Source organism: Furipterus horrens, unplaced genomic scaffold (genome assembly GCF_987537825.1).
Source record: "Furipterus horrens unplaced genomic scaffold, mFurHor1.1.pri manual_scaffold_3, whole genome shotgun sequence".
NCBI lineage: Eukaryota > Metazoa > Chordata > Mammalia > Chiroptera > Furipteridae > Furipterus > Furipterus horrens.
The window spans coordinates 157,026,505-157,047,419 of NW_028327173.1; the positions used below are offsets into that span (position 1 = coordinate 157,026,505).

A 20,915-nucleotide genomic window follows, 5' to 3' on the forward strand; every position below is an offset into this window, starting at 1 on the left:
ACAACTCACCTGCAAAAGGAACATTATACTTCATGCAAATGGATTGTAATGGTGACAGAGTTTTGTGAAGTATTAGGTACACGATAGCTCTTGGTTGTAAAGGTTTGGAGTACTAGTAAAACTAGCTGTGTTCTCAAAAATAATTTCCTGCCTTAGTCATTGTAATCTTACCTATGAGCTTGTCACTGTTTCCACACTCATTATTATCATTATTTTACTTTTCTGCTAAGACTGAAAGGTAAAGTCAAGGGGAGACAATGCTGACCATGATCCCAGTGGATTTCTTTATGCATGCTCACTTCCAGGACTCCTGTTTAAAACACACCTGCTCATCAACTTTGCGCTGCAGCTGCATAATCTTGTTCTCCATGCCAATGTGGAGCTTCTTATAGCGCTCTACAGAGCGGGCCTCAATCTTGAGCTTCTTCAGCTCACGCTTGGCCATCATCCGCCGGAAGCAACACTGAAGGTAAATGATGGCATGCATGGTCTTCTTGTAGTAGGTGCGAGCCAGCCAGCCCCGGACCCACTTCTGAATGATGACTGCTTTGTGGTCACGGAGTATCTGCAGAGAAGGGTAAGTGTAAGCATGTCATACTCGGGACTAGACTCTGTCAACCTATAGCTACCAGGCTGATAAGCCATATATTACCTAAAGGGAAAGAGACAAAAGTTGAATTAACAATGTACTATGTAGATAGTACACATCACAAATATATGGAAGCACAAAATTGTTTTAAAAGGTGATTTAAAAAGTAATTTTAAAGGGCAATTTGAGAAACTGAGTATACATGTAGATGCTATCTAAATAAAAGACATCAGATTATTAAAAGGAAAACAACTCTAAAGAGAAAGAAAAAAACCATTAGGTTTCTTATTGGTGTATGATATCTGTCAGCAACAGGAGATCCTCTATAAAATGAATAGAAGTTGGCACCCTGTGAATTACATGCTGTTAAAACAAAAGACTTAGCCACCACCCTTACTGCTGATACCATCTCACTGTGCATTATATCTATGCTTGAGGATATGGGGTATAACCAGTAAGCTGGCTGTAGAGGCCAACACTTGAAAAACTGCAAAATTTATTAATATTTTTCTAGAAACAACAACAAAAAATGACACAGCTGGCTGCCCTTTTTGAGGAATACCATTCTAGTGAGCACTTCCTATTGCTGTTTCAAATGTAGGAGGAATCCACTTATGGGACTCAAAGGTTGTGTGGATAAAGTTTTAAAGGAAAGCTAAAAGTAAGGTAAATGGAAGTAAACAAATCTTCATTTTGATTTTGTCATACTTTCTACAATCCCCCCTCAAAACTCCCCTAAACTTATAAACAACTTATAACAAAAGGTTGCCTTATAAGATGAGTTTCTTATCACTAAGACCACCAAGCAGAGATTGTGCAATTTCCAGGAATAACAGAGAAAAAAATTCTTGAAATTAAATAAAAGTTGAACTATCAAAATTTTCTAAGGTCCTTATAAGTCTATGATTTTATAAAACTCTTGTATGATATAAATGATATTAAATGTATGCACTTCAGTACTTATTAGTGATTATTATAAATGGACACAATGTATCTGTTATTAAACTTTTTAAATGTAAAAATCTCTGAAACCATCTATTCAAATAGCTAACAGTTTAATAAAATCATTAAAAGAATAGTTCCTATTTGTAGGTTATGTACCTGAGAAAATCAATGAAAAAAATGTGCCCATCTGGAGGGTACATTGAAGAAATAAGTGGTTAAGTATTAAACCATCAAATACAAAATAAATGCTGGTGTTTGAGAGCCCTTAATCGTATCTTCACCAAGTCGAGGCTGCCCTTTCTGGCTGTTTACCGAACACTAAGACAGTCCTTACTTTCCACTGAGTGCAGTCACTGTGCATAACGCTGCAGTCAAGTTAGGCACCCTGCGCTCTTTCCAAACATCACCAACCTCAGGGAGCCACTTGCCTTATCTGGATGAATAGTGACCAACTAGTTAAGACTCAGTAATGGCAAATTGAAGGCTATCAAACTTTCAAACTCAAGCAGTACACAGTGGCAAAGCTATTAACGTCACTTTTCCTATTCCATTTTCTTCTCTCCATGTAACTTCACACAATGGTCAATTTCTGTAATTTCAGTTAAATGGAAAAAGAATATAATTAAATCTTCCATTCTCAATCTCATTTCCATTAGTGAGTTAGAGAAATGAAACAATACCTGCTCTTCCTTAGACTCTCAAGCCCCATGAAGGGAAAGCTTGGACTGGAAACACCAGAAACACGGCCAGAAGGGGCACTAATGGGGTGATACTGGACTATACATGAGCCAGTCTCTCACCTGCCACCCCGACTGTGTCGTCACAGTTGGAGCTGAGCTGGCCAGAGGCTAATGTTGCTCAACCAGTGGCCTCAAAACCCAGTTCAGATGTTCTTGAACACAGTAGTGAAGAAAACAAAAGTGTAACCAGTTTAGTTTCTCTAAAAGGTCAACTTTAATAAGGCTTTTCCTTTCGCTGAAAGCTCATGCTTGTAGAGAAAGAACACCAGACTATAAAGCTGGTATGGCAGAAAGAAAGACCTGGAGTAACTATCTTCAAATTTTCTTTAAAACAGCTGTTAAATATGCTCATTCAAGCCACATTAGTTTTTTATTTTTCTTTGTTGTCTAAAATTACTTCAAAATAAGAAAGTAAAATACATACATGAAATAGGGCCTAGGCCATTCCCACATACTGCCTGTGATTAGAGATGTGCCCATCAAATCTCTCTGTTGACACTCCTTTAAACAGTGGTGCCCACAGAGCTCTAAGATCCAGACTGTACAGAACTCTGGCTTGTTAGGAATGTATCACAAAGGACAGACTCCAAACCTTGCCAAAATGAAAGAGAAAAGCCTTTCTACTAGATCATATGTCAGAGGCGATGATTAAGATTAATCTGGTGACCCATTATCTATAGTCATATTGATTATTGCCACATATTAAGAGTATTTGTCAAAAACTTTCAAAGTATTATATTCCAGGCAATACAAGCTTAACCACATTAATGTTATTTATCTCCTTTTCACCACAGTAAATTATTTCAAGGTTATTTCATTCTGGGAACAATCTTCCACCCAGATGTCAGATAGTACACCTAGTCAAAGCTCAACAAAGGCCCCCCAAGGTATCAGATCTTAACCTCTGGCATCTGTTAATGTTACCTTATTTGGAAAAAAGGTCTTTGCAGATATGATTAAGTTAAAAAATTTTGAGAAAAGGGGATTGTACTGGATTATCCTTTGGAGCCCTAAATCCATGACAAATATTCTCATAAGAGAGAGACAAAGGAAGGGTAGACACACAGAGATGTGGAGAAGAAGGCAGAGATTGGAGTTATGTGGCCACAAACACAAGAAACACTGGTAGCCATCAGACACTGGAAGAGGCAAGGAATGGATTCTCCCCTAGAGCTTCTGGAAGGAGTGCAGCCCTGTCAACACCTTGACTTCGGCCCAGTGATACTGGTTTTGGATTTTTGACCTCCAGAACTGTAGGAGGATACACTTCTATTGTTTTAAGCCACCAAGTTGGTGGTAACTTATTATAGCAACCACAGGAAACCAATACACTAACTTTTCTTCAAATTATATAGACAAGGGGGAAAAGGTGGTAAAGTTTTCTTTTTCCATTGTCTTGTTAATAAATATATGCACTTATTTAATATTTAAAAATATATTTCAATTGTGGGTTGTCTCCATATGGTTCCTTTGTCTATAAGAGCCCCTGTGGTGACTTTGTACAGATATAGAATATGATTAATATTAACGGAATGAATAAACAAAGTTGAAAATAATGACTCACCTTGCGATACCTATTTCTGGCCAAGTAGCCTCGCAAGTAAGACTGAAGAACAATAGTGGCAGTTCGTTTAATTTTGTACTTCCTGTGGACTACATACATGCGCCAGTACTTCTGAATGATGGTTGCTGCGTTGGTTCTGCGCAGGTACTTAGCATAGCTGGCCAAAGGAAGAAGCAGTGCATTTGTTAGTAAGCAGAAAAACCCAGGAATATATTTTGTGGAGACTTAAAGCAGCAATATCTTTGGCATAAGTAGCAACTCCGTTGTATTATTCTAATAATATACAATATTAAATCAACATTTGCATTCCTTATAATTATATAGCAATTTGTAGTTCCTCCAAATATTTTCACATTCATTATCTTATTTGAGCCTTCCCTAACCTACAGATTAGGATGTCCCATATTACCTGATTTTGCAATAAAGAAAGTGAAGCTCATAAAGGGTTATTCTTTGTAGGACAGTGCGCATTACCCGAGGCTATGTCCCCTTGCAAAGCAGACCCCTGTACACAGTAATTCCATATTTACTCATCACCAGCTTTCTCAGATATATCCATTGCTAAAGTATTTTTCAAACCCTTTCTATTTTGGCATAAATTCTTTATCATTAATTCATTTCTACTGATATTTCTAAATTAAAATTATCCTAATGTGTAATCACACTGAAGTATAATTCTAGAAAGACCTTCACAGTTGACTGCTCCTGAAAACCCCTCAATGAAGTCATTGGTTCATGTTCATGACCGTTTTAGTTTCAGATAATTTCTTTGAGCCCATATAAAAGTACAAAAAAAAGATACTGAAGACATGGGCATGCAGTAATTCATAATTTTTTTTGAGGATGAATCATAAGGGGAGTGAAAGTTTATTCTATTTAACTGCCTTGTGAGTTAATTTGCTACTCCTTGAACCTAAGAAGAGGTGAGGTGTTGCCTTCTCATGTAGGGTGACCACTCAAACTGTCCTGGTTTAGACAATGAATCAGATGGATTCTGTAATCATAGGAGCCGTGAGCCAGAGTGCACCGGGCCCCAGGAGACCTACCATCGGGCCTGGTAGCCTCGCACATATCTCTGTACAGTGATGGCTGCTTTCCGCATGCGTAGGTACTTCTTCCGCAGCAGCCACCCTCGGATTGTCTTCTGGATCCGGATACAGGCAGCCCTCAGCTTGTCTGCTCTCAATTTTTCTAGGTAGGCCACTTGACCGGCACGGAAAAAGATCTTTGTCTTACCAAACTGGTATTTGTCTTTGTCCTATTTTTGGAAGAAATTGTATACTCAGAAGTAGAAATAAGGACCATATAAATAAAATTTTAAAAGAGAAAAAAATATGTATCTAAAAGCAGAATCATTGAAGGGATGAATCTATTAGCTAAACCGTGGGCTACATAATTAACTAATAGAGCCAGATTTTTGATCCTATGCAAGTTGAGCAAATAGAAGTGATTTTAAGGAAAACTGCAGTTTAAGAGTTATTGTCCAGAATTATTCTACCTGGAATTATTATCTGAGGCAAAAAACTTGGTTGTGGGCTATAGGCAGCTACTATTTGCTTGTTTGTATTTTAAATATCTCAAGGAAATGGAGATGCTGACACTCCCTCTGACTGACCAAGGCTGTAAGGGTTACATCAGGTTGTGTGTTCCATGGAAGGCTGAAGGGACAAAAACACCAGTATAAAGAATAAGGCAGGAAGTAATGCACACAAAATAAAAATTAAAAACAAAAAATCTTGAGCATTCATATCAACAGAGTTAAGTTTCTTGTTATATCTTTGCTCTATCAACTGTATCTGAAAATAAGTAGTAAAGCCTTATAAATGTTTAAAATACTTGTACAAATTTCAAAACTCCTTTTACAAAAATATAATCATTTATATTATTCATTTACTTTTTTCTTTTTATCCTCACCTGAGGACATGCTTATTGATTTTAGAGAGAGGGGAAGGGAGGGAGAGAGAGGAAGAGAAACACCAATGTGAGAGAAACACCAATCAGTTGTCATTCATGTGTGTCCAGACTGGGGATCAAACCTGCAACCTAGGCATGTGCCGTGACTAGGAATCAAATCTGTGACCCTTCTGTTTGCAGGACAATGCTCCAACCAACTGAGCAACATTGCCAGGGCCATTTACTTTTGATAATAAGCAAAGCTGAGTAGTAAACACAATATGCATGAGATTTTTTGTCTATTACATTCTAATCTGCCTTATCTGGAAGTATGCAAATTATTAACCATTGTCATATAAAAAGAAGACTGGAATTTATTTATAATCATCACTACTGTGATCTGAAATTGTGTGAAAACAGAAAATTACTTAATTCTGTAAGCAGGTATCTCCTATCTTAAACATGAAACTGGAAAATCAGAAATCTCTACATATATCTAAAATACCTAAAATTATTTCAAGTTTAATCAATAAAATTTACGTAGAAAGCTTAGCTTGGGATTCAAAAGGAGCTAGAAAGTGGTTCTCTCTTCCTCCCTGTCCCATCTCAGCCTCCCCCACCCCAACCCACACCAACCCTGCACCCCTCTATATGGTACCTTTGCCCTGCGAAGCCCTGAACCAGCTTCGAGTGGCCTGGGGGAGGAGGCCAGGCATGGGATCATTCCTACCTTCTGCTCTACATTTCCATCTGAACCCAGGTTAGAGAGCAATCAGGCCAGACTCGGAGAGCACCTGATTCTTTTACACATTATTAAGAAAATGGTCTTAGCTCTTACAAAAATAATGTTATTATACAGAAGAGATATTACATATAGTTAATTATGACTAACTACCTCAGAGTGAAGTCATTTACCCAAACTAGTGTCAAACAAGTGAAAATATTTTTTAAACCTTTCATAAATCTTAGATTCTCCATGACCTAGGACAGTGGTTCTCAAAGTGCAATCCTCAGACCAGCATCAGCAAGTTGTGGGACCCACCCAGACCTACTGAGTCAGAAATTCTAGCAGTGGGGCCCAGCAATCTGTGTTTTTTAACAAGCCTTCCAGGTGACTCTAATGCATTTTAAAGTTTGAGAATTCTTTAGCTTGGAATGCAAGACTTTCCAAACAACAACCTACGTCTCCTAAACATTTTCCTACTGTCCCATACACTAATCTTAAACTACATTACTGTTTTCTGAGCAAACTACATGCTTTCCTCCTTCTTCACACCATGTTCCTTATTAGAATATTCTCCTTCCAATTTTATGCAATTTTACCCATTCTTTGTATGACACAAAACATACGCCTTCCCTGAAATTGTTCCTCCTTTCCATAGCAGATGTGGCTTTGCCTTGCTCTAATTTCCTGTCTTACTCACTCAGTCCTTGATAGACATTAAGGTATATTATATTCATCTTTAAAATGCATTAATTTCTAAGATAGACTATGTTGCCAGAGGAGAAGACTTAATTTTTTTCTTTGTCACATAGCACTTGGCCTGGTATCTTCCATAAGTAAGTACTAGGTGAATTTTTATAGATAATGATCAAACTCTAAAAAGAATGCATCTCAAGTCTGGGTCACCTTCACCAGTCAGTCTGAGCATCCTAAATACAGTGAGCCTTGACGTCCAAGACAGTGCACCTGCCACCCTCCCAGCCCTGAATAATCTGGATTAGTGGTGTTTGGATGTTCCCAGGGCTTTCACAGATTATAATCACAAGGCCTTTGGCCATAATCTTTTCAGATAAAGATACGTGAAAAATTTTCTTACCAGGATCAGTTTCTCTAATACATTCTTACATGTTTGCTTTCTGTCACTCAGCACATCTTTCTGCTTCATTAGGACACGGTAACGGCTAAAAAATTCTTGGTAAGTCCACCTATGAAAAGGAGCTCACGTTAGCTTATTTAAAGAAGTAGGAACCTATCTCATTGGGATACCTTATATTTGAAAAATGCCAAGCTCACCGTGAAGGAAAACCTGCTGCGCTGATGCGGATGGTTTCCAGGACCCCACATGCTCTCAGCTGCTGCACTGCCCTCTTCTCATCAAACCTACACGTACAAATGAAAATCATTAATGCGCAGAAGCCGGGCTGTAGCCACAAATTACTCTCCTCAGTCTAGAGATGAGATTCTTCTGTACAGAGCCAAATGGATACATTAGAAAGAAAGCGTCCAAAAGTTGGAGCAGTTATATTCAACAGAAAAAAAAAAAAGTTGGAGCAGTTATCAAAGTGGGAAACTCCATGTGAGAATTGGGAGGAGACAATTAGCAGTAAAACGAAGAGCCATAAGCATTATCTGTCGTTCACACCATAACTCACAGAAAATACCACTGGGAATATTAAAACAAACAAACTCCTCTGCACTTTGCCCATACTCACTACATGGCTTGACTCGCCATTCTCATAATTCTATAATTCTTTAGCTCAACATACAAAGCTCCCCTGGAATAAAGACTGGCCAGCTCTGAATATTTCTTTAACAAGAAGGATAAATTAAATATGCCCCATTCAGTTATTCTTTTAAAAAAATTATTGGTGTTCTTAAAGCCATTCAACTCAGTGTAGTGTGTACATATAAGCATTTATAGTGTCCACATCAATAAAAATATTTTTGTTTTGTATTATATCTTACATACTTTATGCTTACTTTATTCTAAACAACTGGCATCTTCTTGTTGAATTGACCCTAAAAGAGGAAATGGTAAGACCTGCCACTCCCTGGATGATCACTCCTACTCCCCCAGTTAAGCTGTGAGCAACCTCTCCAACCCTCTGTTGTGCTCCTTTCTCAAGTGTTCTGGTGCTGGGGGGTGGGGGGGGATGAGGGAGGCTAGGGCTATCCTGGAGATGGCCCAGGGCTTGGCAGCTTCTTCCTGCTTCCTCCAGAAAGGGCTTCCAGGCAATGAGGAAGATAGAACAGTTTTTCAGAACTGCCCTCGAGTGTGAGGCCAAATATCCAGAGGGCAGAGTTGGCAGAGGTATAGGAAAAAGAGCATTCCTACACTGTAGAGTGGGAGTAGGAGTTATTATAACCTTTGGTAAACGTGCCTCATGTTTGATCCACAAATTCCACTTCTATAAATACATTATCCTAAGGAGGTAAGCAGGCAAAAACACAAAAGATGTTTGGCAAAAGATGTTCATCACAGCATTGCTGGAATAACCTAAATGTAATTGATAGGAAATAATTTAAATAAATGATGACATGTCTATACAATGAGACACTTATGTAGCCACTAGAATGATGATGTGGGTTTTTATTTACTAACATGGAAAGTATCCACAATTTATTAAGATAAAAGCATATACAAAACAACAATTACAGCATGAACTCTCCCTTTTCTTTTTTCTTTTTTTGTATGTTTTATTGGTTATGCTGTTACAGTAGTCCCAATTTCTTTGCCCTTTGCTCCCCTCCACCCAGCAACCCCCCTCCCTCCAGCAGTCCCCCAGCCTTAGTCCATGTCCATGGGTTGTGCATAAAGCTCTTCTCAACATCCTCGTCTATTCCCCAGCCTCCTACCTTGCTTCGTAATCCCTGCACCATTTCTGTCGCTTTCCCCCTTCCCCCTCCCAACTGCCCTCCCCCCACATGCTCCCCATACCTATGATTCTGTTCCCACTCTAGTAACAGAACCCTCCCTTTTCTTAGTGTGTGTCGCTTTCTTGTTCTTTCTTTCTTTTATTCTGCCCCCTTACACACACACACACAGCAGGGAAGGAAAGATATTGGCCACTTAATACCAGCTTATCTCTCTGGGTATAATGAATGCTTTTTAAATTTATTTTTATACTATTTTATATTTCCTGAAAATTGTTTTTATAATGCACATACTTCTAAAATTATAGAAATACTTCCCTTTTGAAAAACAAAACAACCTTTTCCTCCCTATATGGCAATTGAGGGTAGAACAAGATGTTTGGTAAAAGTAGACATTCTATGATGGTTTCAACAGTTGAAAAGTGACAGGGATAACTGTGAGCCTGTGCCAAAGTAGTCTTACTTACCCAGCTCTGGTTTTAACTAATGCCCAAATTAACAAAAGCCCAGAAAGATCTTAAACTGAAGTAAATTCAAAACAGAAAACAGAGTTATGAATGCTTGCTTAACCTCAACTTTCAAAATATTCAGAAGGCCAACTACTAATTTGTTCTCAGATTCTCCAAAAGAAACAAAAATTGAAAAAATGCAGACAAAGCAATCTTAAGAAATAACAACAAAGCTGGAGGCATCATGCTCCCTGATTTCAAACACTATTACAAAACTATAGTAATTAAATGGTATGATATTGGCATAAAAACAGATATACAGATCAATGGAACTGAACAGAGTCCAGAAATAAACCCACAAGCATATGGTCAGTTACTTTATGACAAATAAGCCAAAAGTAAGGAGAAGACAGTTTCTTTGATCAATGGTGTTGGAAAAACTGAACAGTAAAATGAAAAAATTAAACTGAACTACTATCTTATACCATACACAAAAATTAACTCAAAATGAATTAAAAACTTGATCGAAAGACCTAAAACTATAAAATTTCTAGAAGAAAATATAGGTGGTAAGGTCTCTGACATAGTTCTTGGTGATGATTTTTTGAATCTGACATCAAAAGTAAAACTAACAAAAGCAAAAATAAACAAGTTGGATTACATTAAACTAAAAAGCTTCTGTACAGCAAAGGAAACCCATCAACAAAATAAAACGGCAACCTACTGAGTGGGAGAGAATATTTGAAAATCATATATCCAATACAGAGTTAATATCTAAAATATGTAAAGAACTCATAGAACCTAATAGTAAAAGAAAAAGTTAAATTTAAAAAATAAATAGAAGATCTAAATACACATTTTTCCAAAGACATACAGATGGCCAACAGGTACATAAAAAGATGCTCAACATCACTAATCCTCAGGGAGATGCAAGTCAAAACCAAAATGAGATATCATCTCATACTTGTTAGAATAGCTATTACTAAAAAGACAAGAAATAATTAGAGTTGGTGAGGAGGTGAAAAAAAGGAAATCTTTTTTTTCAGCAGGAATGAAAATGGGTGCAGCCAGTATAAAAAACAATATGGAGATTCCTCAAAAAATTAAAAGCACAACTATCATATTCCACTTCTGGGTATTTATCCAAAGAAAATAAAAACTAACTGAAAAATACATATGACCCCCATGTTCACTGTAGCATTATTTACAATAGCTAAGACAATGGAAACAATCAAAGCAATGGATGAATGGATAAAGAAACTGTTGGATATGTACAATAAAATATTCTTCAGCCATAAAAGAAGATGAAATCTTACCATTTGTGACAACATGGATGGACTTTGAGGGCATATAGCTAAATGAAATTAAGTCAGAGAAGGACAAATGTCACATGATTCCTCCTATATGTAAAGTCTAAAAAACAGAAAATAAAACAACACAGACACACACACACATACACACACACACACACACACACAACCCAAGCTGTAGATTCAGAGACTAGATTGTTGGTTGCCAGGGGTGGAGGTAGGTGGGTAAGAGAAATGGGTACAGAAAGTGGGGAAGGGAGTAAAAGGTAAAAAACAAAAATTTTAAATTCAGTTTACTAGTAGTTTCCCTCTACAAGATATGAAGAATTACCCAGATACTTTTCCTTCTATTAGTCTGGTAGTCCTTATGAGATATAGATACTTTTAGATTCAGTAGTTGAAAAATACTTACGTGAATGGGAACTTGAAGTCATTAGGCTTAATACAGCGCACATAGTGAGGAGTGGTGGCATTGAGGGTCTCCATTAGCAGGTGAAGGGAATTTCGGAACTGCATGAAAAAGAGCAGAAAGGGGCATCGAGGTTTTGTCAAAGCCAAAGATAATATAAAGCAATTTAAAAATTTCTTCCAATGACAGCAGTAGAGATTGACCCACCCTCAGAAGAGGGGCTGCTATTAAACAAGAATGCAGGGCTTTAGGTAAATGTGCGTAAGTTCTTCCATTTGCATGCGTACCCTGCTGTATATTTGTATATTTATACATTCACTCCCTCCCACTTCTTTTCCTGACCCCCTCTTTTTTTATAGACTCCATTTTCTTAGCACACTTTTAGGTTCACAGCAAAAGTGAAGAGAAGATACAGAGATTTCCCATCCATCCCTTGTCCCCACACATGCACAGCCGTCCCCATTATTAACATCCCCCACCAGAGTTGTACATCTGTTACAACTGATGAATTTGCACTGACACATCATAACCTCCCAAAGTCCATCGTTTACATTAGAGTTCAGTCTTCTGACTCCCCTTTTAATACAAGCTTCTGCTGTTTTTTGTTGTGAACTCAGAATTCTGACTAAAAATATAGCTTTGCTTTAAGAATATCAAGGTCATATAATCATGTATAGTGGGAGTTTTGCTATAAGTTAGTAAAAAATGTAGCAGCTGTCTTAAAACAGTATAGGGCCCTGGCTGGTGTGGCTCAAGTGGATTGAGCAATGGCCTGAGGACCAAAAGGTTGCTGGCTTGGTTCCCAGTCAGGGCACATGCCTGGCTTGCGGCTGGGTCCCCAGTTGGGGGCATGTAAGAGGCAACCCATAGTTGTTAAAAATAAAAATTAAAAAAAAAAGAGTATAGGAAATGAGGGGAGAATGGGAGAGTACAACCAGAGTGGGGTTACCATTAAGGACATGAGATGAGGACTGAAGACAGTGGACCTGTGTCTGGTCCCACACTAGGCACAGGGTCCCATGCACAGAAAAAGCACTGACTAGTGCTCAGCCTCCTGTCCAAAGCCCCAGGCCACTGGTCAGGCACTGAGCAGGTGTGTCACATTTCCCACTCCCCACAGAGCATAAGCTATCAGAAAAAAGGAGAGAGCACTGTGCCAACTGAAGGAGCTGATACTCTGTGAAAACCCAGAGAAGAAACAGCCAGAGAATAAATAAAACAAAGTCAGCAGTGTTCTGTGAGAGAGAAGAATTAAGATGTAGAGAAGATTATTTTGGGAAAGGCATAATCAGAGTCACAGGTCTAAAACTAGGTGGAGAGGAGGCGGAGTGGACAGTGAAAGCAGTAGCCTCTCCTCACCTGAGGACCCCACCTGGGAGGCTGAGGAGAGATGACCTGAAGCTTCTGCTGAGCCAAAGGGGAAACACGCACTCACCTGGTGTCCCACTGTCTTCTTGTGCTCTTTGGCTGTCTGGCCCGGTCGACCTTTGGTGGGCTTTGCTGGAGTGCGGGTGAGGGGTACACGCCCTGAAGAAGTGGCTGAGGTTGGACTAATGGCCTTCTCATCATCTTTAAATAATTCAGGTAGCATCTTAAACTGAGTCAGAAAGAGCAAAACGAAATTACACTCTAAACCCAAACTCAAATGTAAACCTTTACAGAAACATTATGAAGATTTACAATCTATAGTGATTCCCTTAAGTAAAGTCTTCCAGAGTCATATTCCAGAAGTAATCAGTATCTGCATGGGAGCCAAGACTATAAGAGAAAGGTGATATATATGCTATAAAAAATACAGGTGGAAAAATGCAATAATTCTACAACCATGTTTGGGGAAAACAAAATCAAAACTACTCCACTAAGACTTGAAATCCTAATCTACTCTAAACATATTACTGAGTTTGAACTATAATTATTTTATGAGCAAAATGTTAATTTAAAGTCCTGTCTTATTACCTTAGTTTCACAAAATATTTAATCGCCATGCTTCATTTGTCTACCCACTAATTCGAACGGTAAGCACGAGCTAAAAAATATCATGGAAAATCTCAGGAGGGTGTCAGGAACTAATTGTACAGTATTAAAATATTAAAAAGTAGTTATGAATTGATAATAATTTTTAGAAAATAAGCTGAATTATGGGGGGTAAGGGGAGGAGTAAAAAACCCTGTCTTTATCCTGTAAGCTTTTACATTTGTTTTCAAAGGATTTATAACTTGGTTGCATACTTCTGTAATCAATTTTGTATTTTACGAGGATAGCAGTATGAAAGATTATCAAAAGTTTTAGTATTTAGTAAGTGGGTGGATGGTATTAGTCAGGATGATTGGGAGAAATTTTTGGAACAAGAGACTTCTAACTAATCCACAGAAACGTCTTGTATATGTATATATCTTTATAACAGTGCCCCATTCCACATAAAGTTTATCCTTCTCGTAAATGAAATTATAATTGCGACTACCAATTATTTAATAATCTCAAAATATCTCCAGAAGAAATAATTTTCTTAGAAGAGGTCTTTCATTAAAAAACAAAATCAGATTATTTCATTTGCTATTAATTTGTATATCAATCATAAGGGTAATTTAGGAAATAATTCATGATGTTATACATAATATACCAATAACAGCTGCTTGTTGCACAAATGAATGTATTACTTGCTTTATAGAATAAATTATGTATTTTAGCTTTGGCTACAAAGAGGTAAAAAATGTTTTTCCAAAGGAGAAGAATAAGAGCTCCTAAGATTTAATGTGAAAATTCAGCACAGGGTTAAGATGCGAGGCTACTCAATGATAGGCCAAATATTTAAGAATCTTATCTAAGATATTTGATCATTCTCAAATAAATTGTTAGCTCTACATTAGCATTGCCCACCTAAACTTTGTTTTACTCTCTTCCGTGATAAATAGTTAATAGAGCTGGGCTGCAATATCATATTTAGTAAATTATAGCAGCCAGTAGATACTATAATTTAACTTAATATCTACAATATCTACCAGAAAACGGCTTAGTGTTCAGAGTTTAGAATACACACACACACACATATATATGTACATGTATGTGTGGCTTCCTCCTCATAGAAACCATAAATTTAAAATTCTCCAAATTGATTTTTCTTTACAAAGAGAGAGAGAGAGAGTACATTTTACATTGCTGTATTAGAAACTACTCTATAATTTCTCCTTTAGGCAGTTGTTCTTCATGGGCCACTTTTCTCAGACTTCCTTACTGATTCCTCCTCAGGCGCTGGCCTTTCTCTCTATATTTTTGATCTACTTATTCTCTACTAAGCAATCTCACCCAGTCCCACTGCTTAAACCATCTAGTTCTAAAGACTTACAAATTTATACCGCCTCCTCTGACTTGCCCCATGACCTGCTGACTTTCATTTCCAACTTCTTATATGACATGTTCACTTGGACTATCTAACTGCCATCCCAGGCAAAACATATCAAAGGCAGGACTCTTGGTTCTTTTTCCCAAAGCCTGATCCTTTATAAGCCTTCCTCTCAGTAAATTGCACCATCATCAGTAAACGGCACCATCGTCCATCCAGTATCTCAGGCCAAAAACATGGAAACCATCCTCAATTTGTCCTATTCTTTCACTTTCCATACTCAATCCATCAAGACCTGTCAACTACCCACAAATTATATGCCAGCTCCACTGCTACAATCTTGGCATCTCTCACCTAGATCACTGCTGCCTCTTCTCCACTCACCCTAAATAGATCATTACCCAGCAGCACATAATTCCCTGTATGAAAACCTTCCACACTTTCCTCTGAAACAGGAATAAAGTCCCCACTCTTCACCATACTTCCCTCCAGAAGGTAGCTCCTGTCTATACATCCTACTCACCTACCATGCTTCAGCCACACTGGCCTTCTTTTTGGACCCCAAACAAAAGCATCTTATACAGCCTATGTGCTCCTCACCTTTCTGCCATCTGCCTTGACATGGTTGTCTCCCATTTCTCAGGGTACAGCCTAAACCCCTGCCCAAGGTTATTCACTCTGGTTTGGTACCCTGTTTGACTTCTTCTATAGCATTTACCACTTTGATATAATAATATCTAAATATTTTGATTAAGTGGTTATTACTTAACTCTGCACAAAAGCAGGGATCTCTGCCTATCTTATTTACCTTGTTTACCTGGTTAAATTCTCAATTTTCTGAAATCATTTATTGAAGAATTTATCCATTCCCCACTGACTGAGTATGCCAACTTTATTTAAAGAGAGACAAATACACAAATATATAAGTAGGTAGAAATGCCTGGACATTCCATCTTGTTTCTTTGATCTGTCTATTCTGAAGACAGGACTCTGAATTGCTTAAGACTGAACTTATATATCTAGGAAATAGTGTTAAAGAAAACAGAAGAATCCAAGTAGCGGCTTCATGAAGATGTGGGAAATCATTTCAGTAATAACAACAATAACATTATTTTCTAAGAGTTTTTAACATGTACAGCACTACTTTAAGATTTTAAAACCTATTTAATCCTCATAACAACTCCTTAGATACTAACATAATTCCATTTTATAGACAAGAGACCTAAGGCATAAACTCAGTAGAGGAACTGTGTTTCCCTTCATCAATTAGCAACATGGAAAGTAGGGATTATAACTCTTTTCAATGGTATTTGGTAGAGTTCCAATTTAGTAGTATATAGTTGAGTTTGCAATTAATTTATGTGCTTCCTGATATTAGATATGGCAACATAATTTATATTTTTCACTATAAAGAAATCTTAAGACACTTTTTGTTAAATTTATAATACCCCAATTCCTTTCAAATTGTAAATTTGGCTAGAGGCTGCAAAATTAAAGGAGAAAAAAAAGACAAAACACACACACACACACACAAACTCAACCCTACACTGTATTACCACAAAAATAATTCTATTTAAAACACATAACACAAATGTTAACCTTCTAAAATCAGTACATCCAAGAGAACAAATCAACCCTATATTACACTTGCTTCCTATCAGGAGCACAGGCATTAAAATATAAAGTTCATACCCTCAGGTTGGGTTTCTGAGGGGACGGTTTCTGATGGGGAGCAGGGGAGGCCTTTAAGCTATGCAAATCACATAGGTCCCCATTCCAACTGCATCAATGTTACATAGACTGAAAGTCACTCCAAATGATCCCTCAGAATGCACAGATAGCTATCTTCTGATAATTAAGCTGATAACTAGCCAGTCAGAATAAAGACACAGCTGATTATGAGTGCCTGGGGAACCTGTGAATATTCTATTTAAGCTAATTATGTAGGAAGAGTAGTGACATTAGAATTGCATGGTTTCATCACTATTCATAAATTTAAATCATTTGCAATCTTTAACTGAATAATATTCAGAGACTGGCCCTATGAGAGAATTTTCTCTTATACATCAGCCCCATAAGCTATAAAGCATCAATGCCCAATGCCTCTGAGGATAAATAAAAACCTGACTTTTTCTAAAGACATTAAGACTCATATTTTCTGAGGGTTAAAGCTGGAATTTGGTATTTATATGATCTTTCTAGCATGAAAGAATTTAAAGTTTTTATTCTAAAAATAAGAGTCAAAATGTTCATATAATATTCCATTGAAGTTAAAAGGACTGTCTTAGAATAAACCAGAAAAACTGTTATTTTCAGAATAAACAAACAAAAAAAGTGCCAGTCAGCAATCTAAAAGAATTTGATGAATATTTTTAGTTTTTTATTGACTATCTGAATATTCAGTTTGCTACACTGAGTAACTGGCTTCCTGATTTGCTTCCTATAGAATGAAAGTGAGCTGTGCTTCCCTCCCCACCTTTCCCTCATGAGAGTAAAATAATGGAGACTGGATGAACTTAACAAACAATTCAGTGTAACCATCAGAGTTCTTTGCCATCTGAAATATTCTTCTACCACTAGAAAGCAGTGTTTCTAGAATCCATGCCTAGAAAAAACCACTTCAACATGCTTTGGGCGGCACCAGAAACTGCACTCAATGATCCAGAGATCAGTCTCTATCTGAAAAAGAGTACATTCAGCTATGTTTCAAGTGAACACCTTCAAAATGATACAGCAGAAATACTGCTTTCTCTCAGAGGCACAAGATGAGACTAGAGCTGCTGCGGAGGCAAAAATTTCACATAAAACTGAAAAACTCTGCATAGCAGTTAAGAACACAGACTCTGAACCAGATAGCCTAGGTTTTAATTTGGCTTGAGAATTCATTAGCTATGAAGTCTCTGTGCCTCACTCAGGTTCTTCATCTGTGAAACAGGCAAAGTAATGATAATGTCACCTCATTATGAAGATTAGATGAGTTAACATTTGTAAGGCATTGGAAACAGGACTTAACACACAGTAAGCATTGCGTATTTGATGTTAAAAACTAACAATAAAGCTGATTTTATTAGGAAAATCACTATTGTTAAAAAAAGCTAATGCTTAAAGTAATTAACATTTTATTGAATATAACTTGATTGTAGAATACCATACATGGTTACCTTGCTTGATTTAAGAACTTTAACTTGTTCCTCAAAAACAGTGTCTTTATTCTTTTCCAGAAAGCCTTCACACTGGTATTCCACCTGAAAATACATGGAAAAATCTCCTTAACTAATAAAACATTTGAATAAATACCATACTCAACAACAACAAAAAATTATTAAGCTCAGGCTATATGAGTGGTAATCAGCAAAGTGGTTATCACTGGTTTTATTGTAAGAAACTAGAAACTTGGTAAGAAGAGTGTTAACCCTAGAGTAAAACTCCCCCAATATCATTTCTCCTAGGGACTAGGCAGTGCTGAATAATTGTGGTCTAAAAGATCCTCCCAAATCACGGGTAAGCACTCATTTGAAGTTAATTCTCTACTCGCTCCCCTGCTGGCAGCTCCCCCAAAGCTGACTCACTGTATCTCCTTCTAACCTAGTTCACCAACCAACAGGGGTAAATCTCCTCTTGGGAGAAAAGAGATTAAAGTGGGAGAGAAGGTCAGAAGGAACCAATGGCTGTCTGATGAAAGAAAGAGGAGCTGATGATGGATGGAAGTGAAGGGAGGTAAATACTGTATGATTTAGAAAGTGGAACTACTCGAGAATGGACTATTCCTACTTCCAAAACTACAGCAACTTCAGTCATCTGCCACTCAAGGGGCTCCCAGCCTGCACCATGAAGCCCTTAGGTGGCTGGACAGTCATTCCAAGGTTTCCAGCCAGGGTTAAGGAGGCCTCAGAAGGCCCTCAAATCCTGAAGGAGACTGACATGCTTACTCCACAGCCTACCCTCCAATCTCCTTGGAACATGAATTAGTCTCACAGCTGGCTCCTGATTTTCTTAGTAGACTACAGAACTTGTGGAGCAGTAAGTCGGCCTGCCTCATTACTAGGGACCCAGTGAATCCATAACAGAGGGTGACACATGTCCACAATTTCTATTCTAAAACCCTTGGGGTCAGCCATGCTTTAGAACTTGGGAGTTTTTCAGCCAAGTCCAAAGCAGCAATCTGTGATCAAATACATCTTCATTTCTACACTGAAATATGTAAATATCCAGCCTAACTGGGATAAGTAAAGACAATAAATAACCTCATGTTAGTTCAGGTCAGAGATCAGGTTTAGCCACTAAATGAATTATGAAAAGACTTCTGGTTTTCAGAGTTTCTTGGATTTCAAAATTACAAATAGAGGATTGTAGACCCATTTTATTTCATAATTCCATGTACATTAAAAGAAAAAAAGAACAACAACAAGCCAACAAGGAAGATTATTTTACTTTTCTTTTCACAAATAGCTTTCGGTTTTTGGTTTTTTTTTTAATTATTTATTTATTTATTTATTTGCCTGTTTATTTATTTATTTATGTATTTATTTATTTATTTTTAGAGAGAGGGGAAAGGAGAAATAGAGGGAGAGAAACACAACTGTGTGGTTGCCTCTCACTTGCGCCCCCAACTGGGGACCTGGAGTGCAACCTAGTCATGTGCCCTGACTGGGAATCGAACCAGCGACACTTGGCTCGCAGGCCGACGCTCAATCCACTGAGCCACAGCAGCCAGGGTGCTTTCGGTTTTATTTATTTATTTATTATTATTTTCCTATTACAGTTCCCTCCCACCCCCACCCGCTCTCCCCTAGGGCCCTAAAGAATACAAACTTCAGCAAAAAAAAAAAGAAAAAAGAAAAAAAAACGATGCCTCTTGACTATTGGTATTATTCCTCTTTGAACTTAAGTATTCAAAAAGAAAAAAGATAATAAAGTGTCCTTACTTTGTCAGCAAAATGTTGAATGATGAAAGCTTTGTTCGATAGACGGGGCTTTTCAAAGAGCGCACATTTGTTCAAATGTGTGTTGTACAATTTTTGGGCCCAGGTGTCATCTGTACCTTTAGGCATCTATATTCAATGAAAGAAAAAAGAAAGAAAACAAGGTGAATATTGTTATGAGGCTCTTCTACTACATTAATTAAGAGACCATTTTTGGGCTTCACCTACCAATTTTTTATACATTTTTAAAATTAAATTTATTGGGTGACATTGTTTAATAAGATAATACAGGTTTCAAGTGTACATTTCTATGATATATGATCTGTATATTGCATGATGTGTCCACTACCCAAAGTCAATTTTTACATTCAATTTAGGAACTCATTTCTTCCACATTTCTCTCTTAGAGGCCAAAATCCAATTACTAATGGAGAACAATGACACAGAACTTCTCATGGGCAACTCATTCTGCCTATACCAGGAGTCCTAAAAATATATACAATTTGCTTTTAAAATAATAAAAGCCTCAGAATTGAAATATGAAATATCATGACTATCATGTGTCTTCTAAAAACTTGTTAAATAAAGGTAACATTTGCACATAGTGAAATATTTATATAATTCAGAAAGATGAAATGGAGAGCAGTCTCAACTCATCACTTACATCAATTTCTTTATCTTTATCTTTATCTATGTTGTTACTGATTTTTGTAACAAAGAGTTATTTTATATATATACCTTGAATGCTTTTGCAAGTATATTCATAGGGTAAACTCCCAACAGTTCCATTGCTGAGTCAAAATATATATGTAGTTATAATTTTGATAAATATCATCAAATTTCCTCTAAAATATATTGTACTAATTCATGCCCTTCATCAAGAATATATAGGCAACAAATATTCATTTGGAAGTACAAAATGAAGGGTATTGTTAAATTTAAATTCCCTGATAGGTAAAAAACAGTACCTCATTTTGTTTGATTTGCATTTTATTTAATTTTGAGTGAAGGTCGAGAACCTTTTCATTACATGCATTCTGAATGTCGTAGAAAATCTGGATGCTTAGGAGGATCAATCTATGTTTCAGTTGTAAATTATAGCATATAAACTAAATAAAGAGAAAGAATAGGTATTTGTCTAAGATCCTCAGCAGTA

The 20,915-nt window shown here is 37.2% G+C and overlaps 1 protein-coding gene across 1 annotated transcript in view; it reads right to left on the minus strand.

The window, feature by feature from the left end:
- Positions 1–20,915, minus strand: part of MYO5A (myosin VA) — a 183,129-nt gene that overhangs the window by 59,127 nt on the left and 103,087 nt on the right. The window contains exons 13-21 of the mRNA XM_090270613.1: positions 19,763–19,888; positions 17,999–18,082; positions 12,933–13,094; positions 11,501–11,598; positions 7,749–7,835; positions 7,552–7,660; positions 4,885–5,096; positions 3,839–3,995; positions 326–565 (exon numbers count right to left, since the gene is read on the minus strand). Coding sequence (XP_090126739.1) covers positions 326–565; positions 3,839–3,995; positions 4,885–5,096; positions 7,552–7,660; positions 7,749–7,835; positions 11,501–11,598; positions 12,933–13,094; positions 17,999–18,082; positions 19,763–19,888 — 1,275 coding nt within the window. The remainder of the gene's footprint in view (positions 1–325; positions 566–3,838; positions 3,996–4,884; positions 5,097–7,551; positions 7,661–7,748; positions 7,836–11,500; positions 11,599–12,932; positions 13,095–17,998; positions 18,083–19,762; positions 19,889–20,915) is intronic.